Raw genomic sequence first — 8,901 nt, 5'->3', positions numbered from 1 at the left:
TTTAATATTGAAATTATTTTACTTGAGAAAAGCTCAGGTTATTTCTTGAATTTTATGTATATTAATATGATAATGTAAGGAAAGAGTATTCATTAAAAAAATCTTTTGATTATTTTGTGTAGGTATGTACATATAGCTACCATGAGTCAATTGTTACTTTTGTAGGATTAAATAATGATACTAATAATGTATATAGGTACACAAAATTACTATCATCATTTTTAGGCTACGTTTCACATAATAAAAGAATATTACGTGCTTGTTGGTTAGATTTGTATAATACTGTCAACAGTACATGTATAACGCACACTAAACACTGAGCGGATGTCCGACGAGAGAGGAAGAGCCTGCCTTTCGCTGACGTATGCACGAGAGAAAGGGAAGCCAGACACAATGGCAACGTAACACGTTAGGCAACGAAGCGGTTCACCTCCCATAAGAAGTTATCACTTCAAAAATATTTTTACGGGAGCATGATGAAAGCGAGCTTATTACATTTGTTTTTTCTTCATCAAGCCGTTAAGTTTAAAACTTATTGAATTGTCGGCCCACTTTTTTCTGAAGAGAACATTTGAACTTGAAGGCAACAGTTTTATTTTGAAAGAGGGGTAGAAGTAGAAGTGGAAAAAATTGTGCAAAACTTGTATATCCTCTTTTTCGGCACCAAAACTTGAAAAAGGCATTGAAACACCTTAATTATTGTATTCAACACATTGAAGTCATCTTCTTCCTTGTATCCACTTATCTTTTGAGCTATAGATTCCTTCTGCTTTACTCAGGCTCTCAAACTCAACACAGACAAACAATAATTTGGATAAAGAAAAACTTTTATTGAAAAAAGATTTAGCCAAGACATCTTACAACTAAACCATAATCTTAATACTAACTGACAAAGCCTCACATGTCCTCGTTATCCGATTCCGAATCAGCTTCCATGGCTTGCTTGGCGGCCCGTTCTGCCTCCAAATATACGGATTCAGGAACTTTCACGTGTAACCCATTGCTTTCTTTACAAATCCAAGAAAGCTCCATTTCAAAGTTTTTGTCTTTGAGTTCGTCATGGACCATGTATATTCTGCAAAACAATCCATATGATAAAAAATATATTTATGAATATATGAAGTTGCTTGTCCGGGTGTTCATCCATCGTATATTCTCCAAAAAACGACGTTTCGCCATCATCTCAGATGGCATTATCAAGAACCTTGGGCAAAATAGATTCTCAAATAAAAAAAAACAGACCACTCAATGATAGGAATATAACCAATTTGATGACTGTGTGAAGGAGGTGTACGAGGTCTATTAAAAAAATGAAGGTGAATGTTCAAATTTTGTGGCTTAGGTACATTAGATTAGCTATTCCAATATCGAAAATCTACTGCGGCTGTTGTATCACTTCAGTGAAGAATCCTGCACTGACACCTGTCGGAACAGACCTTGTACATGACAAGAAAATTAATATTTCAGAAAAAAAAATCAAAATTATTCTGTGAGGAACTTTGCACAAATGTCCATCGCATAAATTCACTACCTGTCGTGGTATTACTCGGGGAAGTAGTTGTTTCCGGCAGACATATTCTACTACAACTACATTGGGAACTAGAAAAATTCTCCAGAGAAAAGTTTCTTGTCAGAGTAAACTTCATTGTATTCAAAACAGATACTGTGTAAATTAGATCTGATTTGCATGAACTTCCTCAACGGGGAAGTTTTCATATATTTCCCTTGAATATAAGCCAATGTCTGTCATGGTATTAATCAGGAAGTTCATTGTCTTCCACAGGTATTTCCCAGACCCTCTGTATGAGAGCGTTGAAAGGGGTGAACGTTTCGTTGTTTCATTTTGAAATATTTATTTATTTTGACAAACCATAATTCATTTGATCCATTACTTACATTTTTGCTGCTTCTTTCACCAATTCTTTACATGTCAAATTGCCTAGTTTGAGCTTCTCTATTTCGGTTTTAGCGGACTGTTTCGCTTTTCCTGTTGCGCAGCCGTGAAACCCCTAAAAAACAGTGTAAAAGGAATTCTACCTCGCAGAAGGAGAAACAAATAACTTAAATACTTCATTTGAAATTGAATTTCCTGATTCAACAAGAAATAAACAAAAAATCAGTAGTATGAATTTACAACAAAATAAAAGATATTCAAATGGATATAAGTTGATAAGAAATGAACAAATAAATACTTAAAATATCTAGGATTTTTGTTATTATCGATTGAATACTGTTTTAATTGAAATAATAACTCTGTAATAAATTATTCACCAATTTATAAATATGGACAACCAAGTTTTGATTTCAGACTCTAGATCAATGGATAAAACAATGTAAGTCTATTTCTCGTGGCAATCTTATATTTCTATGAATTATTTATTTCGTTATAAGCAACGTTTTGACAAATTGATAAATCTCTTTCGAGAATCGTCTATGAGAAGTAGCAAACTTGATATAAAGTTATCACAACACCCCAATAAAAATCATGATGAAAATCAAAAATTGAAGGTCTGGTTATCAATATTTGTAAGTAACAAATCACTGTATTTCTGGAATATGTTATGGATTTTCATGAAAAAAGGCATTGGTTAATTGTCTCGAAATTTTACTGAACAATAATGGAGTTTTCAACAAAAAATAATATACTTACATAGCTAACTCCTGATGGATCAATTAGGTACATCTGAGGCTCATCCTCATCGTAACTAGCTAATATAACGCTGCATCCGTAAGGCCGAACGGCACTGTACAAGGTATATGCATGCATGTACATACTCACTCTGTCGTTCAAGTACTTCAGAGGTATGTTAATGCCGTACTGGAGCCTATAATTAGCTGCCTCTTTCCTAGCGATTTCGACGATCTGCCGAGCGTCCGCTATCAGGCCGGAGAACGCCATTCCAATATGTCTATCGATATTGAAGATTCTCCTGTTCGTTCCCGGTTCATGCAGTTTAGACATGATGAGCTTCTCGGCTGCCAGGACGATTCCATCGGTGCCCTTGAGGCCAATGATGGTCCCACTGTTTTCTACGGCTTTCATGGCGTATTCGACTTGGAAGACTCTTCCGTCAGGTGAGAATTGCGAAGCCGACAAGTCATACTGAAAGTTGAATTGTAAGGTTATGTATTTATTGAAATATAGGAAATAATTCTCTTATTCAAATATGTTCTTCCATTTGTATAAATACTAACACCATTACTATATCTCATTTAAAAAACTAAATAAGAGTAAATACAGTTTTTACTGTAGGTACGTTTAAATGCTTCCAAAGTTATTAAAAAAAATGGTATGGTAGGAAATAATATATACAAACCCCAGTTCCTATTGAACTCATATTGACTGTTTAAATTCGATTTTAAAAATTTAGTTTTGGAGTTTTGAACTAGCGTGATTTGCTTCTTTCTTAAAATTCAACTCATCTGTCAAATACTCAAATAGTTGACGGATGGAATGACAAATGACAACAAAAAACACGTCAAAGTTTGTTTTTTAAATCGCAAAATACAGGTCACAAAGAGCGCTGCAACTATTGTTAATTCGATATTTACTTTATATTGATTCGAGAATGAGGAAAGCTGTGAATGCGTAATAAGGCCACAAAAATCGATGTGAATGACAACCAGCATCTGTAGAGAGCAATCTTCACTAATGTGCACTATGCATTTGGAATAATAGAAATTAGAACGAAAATCGGAACTCAGAACACTAAATTTATTGAAAATATACTTTTTAATGAAAAAAATGTAATCTGTAAAATAACTAGACTCCAACAAGTACAGGTAACAGAGAGCGCTGAAACTATTGTTAATTCGATATTTATTTTATACTGGTTTGAGAACGAGGAAAGCTATAAAAATGTAGAAGGGCCACAAAAGTCGATGTAAATAATAACCAACGTCTTTAGACAGCAATCTTCGTTAATGTGCACTATGCACTCACTATAAGAATAAATGCCAATGAAAATGGAACTCCTCACTCCCCAATCAGTCGTTACTGATATTTCGGAATACTACTTTCGCTCCCGCAGACAATGCTTTCAACACCTGAAAACGTCTACCGCAGTGCGGACGAAACATTTAGCACTACAAAAAATCCATTCGACCATGGCTCACCAGCCCGGATTCTGTTCTTTCTAATCGTGACTTCCGCTATGAAAGCCTATGTTCTCACACTTCTTTGAGAAATAAAATTGTTTTTAATCATCTGATGTTGATTTGTTAAAACAAGAGACCGAAAATTGGCCGGAATGCTGCTGCAGAAAAGGCCAGAAACTAGAACAAATAAGAAGATGACAGTAGAAAAGTAAGGTTATATTTACTTTTTATTCACATAGTTTTGGAAAGTCTCGAAATTAAAATGGAAGATTCTACAATTTCCGCATATTCGTCATTCAAGACTGTACTAGCATACTGCGTTTTCATATTAGCGTCACCAATAACTACATTCTTCTTTTCCAAATTAGTGTTGTTCGAAGGTGAGACTTTCCACCGTTCAGTCACGGGATAGTAAATCTACTCGTTGTTTTAGGGATAATCGGAGCTTCTCCGATAGCTACAAATGTTTGGTCTGCAATATTCGCCGTCATAATGCTCCATATAGCTCTGGGATTGTATATTTACAAAGCTTACTTTGGAACGGAGAAGGGAAAACCTGTAGAAAAGATAGACTAGTTCAAGTGTTACCTAGGCTTATTCAAAATAGTTGTTTTGGAAGGAACGGAATGGATGTAAAATGATATTCAACTTTTACCTTCTTTGGTTTAAGTAGAGAACCATTCAGTTGTGTATTACCTGTTTTGAAATAGTTCGGTGAATGTTTTTAGGTATCTTTTATCCTCGGTTTTGATTTTTTTCATACATTTTTCCGGTGCTGTGATTTTCATTAAAACCACAAAACAGTTCAATAAAACACAGTTTATACTTTTACTTGTTTATTTCTCATTAATAAAATACCTGGTATAATATTGGGCAAAGTTTCTTAAGAGATGTACTGAATTGAACATTTTAACCTGAATGATAAAACCAACAGGTAGACTCTCACAGGGATTGAAGTATATTATTGATACACCGTTTGCAACCAAAGTAGCAATTAGGTACATATTGCTAGTATTTGTACATACAGTATTTTTTTACAGTCTATGGATTTCTAATAACCATAAATTATGAAAAAATACGTAAGTAAACAAGAGTAACACTGTTTTAAAATTGTTTACAGGGCAAAGTTATCCAGCATTTGCAGTTACTTTGTCTTTGATTAAAAACTCATTATAAAGAAGCATATTTGTCTACAACTTTTTAATATATTTTTTGTTACTTTCTTTTTAAAGCCATATGGAAAATGCCTTAGTAATACGTTACTCAAAGTATAACAAGATCACAGCTCAAAATGAGTCAAATCTATACCAAATAGGATCCCTAACAATTGTAGCTTTGTCATTTATAGTTTTATCATCAGAGGAAAGGCCTTCAAAACTTTTTTTGACTATTTCAAAATAACTTTCCATTGCTACTCTTATATAAGCTTAAACTCCGCTAGAAAAGCCTCTGTCTTGAACACCGAGTTGGGGTGTTTTTCTTTGAAATACAAGGTCTATAGACGCATCACGATAATACCTATTGTTTGGACTCTGCCATTTTGTTGACTAAATATTTTATGGAACGAGCCTTTACTTGAACATACTATAGACAATAGTTCTTTTTTTAACCATACTATATATAAATATATATAGTATGGTTAAATATATAGTATATCAATATACTATATATAAATAACCTCTACAGTAATTGATATTATATCCACTAGTTTTAAATGCTGATAAACTCTAAAATGATTATTTTAGGTATTGATGTGTATAGGCGTAAATACCTTAAATACTTAATAAATAAGAGGCTTTCCATTTTGCTGTTCAAAATATCTAGCCTAAATATGAATAAAGGGCAATTTTACAGCACTCCTATAGACCTACCTGAATAATAGTTATACAAAATATCTTTATTGCAACTCATTATCATAATTCACAAGACCATTTAACGATTAACTTGTGAATAAATTTGGACGCCTGTTACCAAGGTAGACACCAGAAAGTACAGAGTGTTACAGCAATAAAAAGCAAAAGTTAGTTCTACCGAACAACGCTAAAATTGAGAACGAAACATTTACCTATGTGTCTTATAAAATTGATTCAATTTGAGAAATGATGGTATTACTTTGAAAATTTACGTAAACACCCAAAATCATACATTTTTGTATAACACACCAAAGAGAGTAATTAAATTTCCATACCAATATTCACATAATCATTAGCACCATATACCTATATCATTAATCATTGGCTCAAATTCAAAGGAGCGGAAAATTCCCAAATCTTTCGTTACCGACCAATAACGATGACACCCGAAGTTCAAATACGAATGTTTAAACAATAGAAAGCTGTTTACCAAATGACTGTTACAGTATTCAGGAAATCCTATGTTTGTAATACCATAGTATTCTCTCATTGAAACAAGTGAAAGTTGTAATAATTGCAATAATACGCACGCACTTTTTAATCTGGTAACCACCGGCAGTTTAGGAGAGGGGTGTAAGAGGGCGGGGGTCCGGAAGAGAAACAAACGAGCGGGAGTTGGTCACGAAAACAAGCCGACGCATTCGTCATTTGTTATCCACCAAACAAAGTTGGTAACGCTAATAGAATCATCGTTCATCGTTGAAAATAAAAATCGAAGATGCGGGAAAGTCTGAGCTACGGCATGTTTCCATTGCTTCCCGAAAACATGGACACGGCGATGTTAAATTCCGGTTCGAATACTTTGATTTCCTTCAACGGGTATTACGGATATCAACCCCAAATCAATCCACCGGACAAGGGGAGCACCAGAAACGAAAATCAGGAGCAGGCAAGGAATGACAGGATGGATATGGACGTTCAAAGCGAAGAAAGTGATATGCAAATGCAAATGGTAAATGTTCGGCGGCATATAAACAGGAAACGCCGATCGGAGCACGTTGCGGATATCAGAGAATTCAAAAAAAGGCGCGATTGTTCCGATGCAAGTAGGTATTAGCTATCATTGTAATGAATTGCTAAGTTTTCCATGGTTTCGAACGGAATATTCTGAAACCCGTTTTCCTAGATTTATTTAGCCGTCAATCAGGTTCCGTGTGACTGAAAAGGTTATTTTTAGATGAAGCAAGTGTTTATGGCGAACTTATAAAGCACAGTGACTAAATTGCCGGTACCGTGAATTGGACATTTTTTTATTATTTTTCATGAGTGTTGATGACTTTTTGTTTATGAATTAGACATAATTGAATCTTGAGTTTGAAAATTTTGTGCTGAGTATCAAAAATATCTTAAATTCCCCCTTAATTTTAGTGTTGAAATAATTATTGTTCATCAATTTATCGGCGTTAGGTATTTTAGCCACTTTCCCACTTAATTGTATACTTTAATTTAATACACTTCATTCCCAACTGTTTCCAAATGAGCATACCTTGCTAGTTTTATAATTTATTGCAGTTTTTCGTGTAATACGCAGCCCAGGAAATCACTTCCTGATTCAGGAAATATTTTTAATGATTGTGCGGTTTACATCGTTGATAAACATAGATTGTTGCTTGCTAGGTGTCCTTTTTAACACAAATACATTTACTTGGCAACTTCGCTTATAATAGGAGGTGATCCAGGTAATTCATTCGCGGTAAAACATAAATATGTTGTAATTGTTGGATATAATGAAAACAATGAATTAGTGCTTCATTCAATAACGCGTTACACAAATTTATTGCCAACCCTAAATATGGGTAACATAATTTTAAACTAATAACAAAGCAACTTTTATTTGAAGGTGAAGGACTTCCATTGTCTAATATATGATCTAATATGATATATCATTACCTGAAGACGATTGTGGATACTAACAATCGAAACGTCGTAAAGTAACTTGGTTTGAAATCTTTTGATTTTTAATTGCTTAATTTTTTGTTCAATTGTTATTTGATTGTGATTTTTTCTCAGTTTTTTTAATATAATTATTTTCAGCTATTTTTTAAATTTTCATTTGTTACTTCCCAAAAATTAATTCTTTTTGACAAAACAATGAAATGTAGGTATTCCGAAAAAAAAAAAAAAAAGTTTTTGCAATGGTTACTTCACAGAAGTTTGAATATAACAAATTGAATATTTACAAATGAATATCTATAAAAAATATTGGATATCAAACCGAAAAAAGACTAAACTGTGTTCTAAATGGATCTTTTTTTATGTTCGTAATGAATTGCAACCGGTTTTGGAGGATTTTCAACTACAACTAGGTAACAATGTCCAATATCCAAATGAATTGATACCTGATGAGAGTTGAAGATCCTCATGACCCAAATCGCCGGTAAACTCACCACGAATCTGAATTCGTTTCAGATGACAGCCCCCCGACTCTGCCCCCAAAGATCAACCCTGTACCAACTCCTCTCATAACGCCCACGAGAAAACCGACTCACAATATACCGGACCTGTCCAGGTGTACGATGGGGCACTACTTCTAGAGGTTTCTAGTCGCATTTGTAGATTTTAGAAAAGAATTTATCGTTTTCATTAGCTCACGGATTTGTTTCTTCCTAGAAGACACGAAAAAGGACCTGAGAACTGTAGCCAAAGAAGAAAACGTGTTGGAAGATATCTTGATGGGGACGCATGGTGTTAGTTTGTATCATTGGATGTGCGAGCGGGATTAAAAAATATATTTTTAGTTGGTCTCGATTAGCTTAGTTATTTTTTTTTTGGAATAAATATGTAACTAGTAATACTTTGATGATTATCGTTTTGACGCGTGTAATAATTTCGTACTTTTATATTAATATTGGTTAATAAAGCTAATGTGCGTTTGTGTTTCATTTGAATA

At 33.9% G+C, this 8,901-nt stretch overlaps 3 protein-coding genes across 4 annotated transcripts; 2 read left to right on the top strand and 1 right to left on the bottom strand.

Annotated features, from left to right (window-relative positions):
• Positions 1-809: 809 nt before the first annotated feature.
• On the bottom strand, positions 810-3,475 carry Prosalpha7 (Proteasome alpha7 subunit). The gene is made up of 4 exons (XM_023160227.2): positions 3,318-3,475; positions 2,651-3,103; positions 1,897-2,009; positions 810-1,075 (listed from the first exon to the last, which is right to left on the bottom strand). The coding sequence occupies exons 1-4, from the start codon at positions 3,336-3,338 to the stop codon at positions 898-900; spliced, it is 765 nt and encodes a 254-aa protein (XP_023015995.1). The 5' UTR covers positions 3,339-3,475; the 3' UTR covers positions 810-897.
• Positions 3,476-4,291: 816 nt separating this feature from the next.
• LOC111505424 (vacuolar ATPase assembly integral membrane protein VMA21 homolog) lies at positions 4,292-4,929 on the top strand. The gene is made up of 2 exons (XM_023160226.2): positions 4,292-4,478; positions 4,532-4,929. Exons 1-2 carry the CDS (start codon positions 4,361-4,363, stop codon positions 4,672-4,674), a joined length of 261 nt encoding a protein of 86 aa, XP_023015994.1. The 5' UTR covers positions 4,292-4,360; the 3' UTR covers positions 4,675-4,929.
• A 1,537-nt stretch (positions 4,930-6,466) lies between these two features.
• LOC111505423 (uncharacterized) lies at positions 6,467-8,893 on the top strand. Of its 2 annotated transcripts, none has more exons than XM_023160225.2 (2): positions 6,467-7,057; positions 8,622-8,893. In XM_023160225.2, exons 1-2 carry the CDS (start codon positions 6,730-6,732, stop codon positions 8,732-8,734), a joined length of 441 nt encoding a protein of 146 aa, XP_023015993.1. In that variant the 5' UTR covers positions 6,467-6,729; the 3' UTR covers positions 8,735-8,893. The 2 variants fall into 2 exon arrangements, with proteins under 2 accessions (XP_023015993.1, XP_023015991.1); XM_023160223.2 differs by having other exon boundaries at positions 6,509-7,057; positions 8,421-8,893.
• The last annotated feature ends 8 nt before the right edge of the window (positions 8,894-8,901 follow it).

The sequence above is a fragment of the Leptinotarsa decemlineata genome, unplaced genomic scaffold, assembly GCF_025532065.1.
Source record: "Leptinotarsa decemlineata unplaced genomic scaffold, Ldec_3_MD MMD2_tig00026314_RagTag_RagTag, whole genome shotgun sequence".
In the NCBI taxonomy this organism is placed as follows: domain Eukaryota; kingdom Metazoa; phylum Arthropoda; class Insecta; order Coleoptera; family Chrysomelidae; genus Leptinotarsa; species Leptinotarsa decemlineata.
Note: the sequence above shows the minus strand (reverse complement) of the source record. Positions and strands in the feature narration are given on the sequence as shown.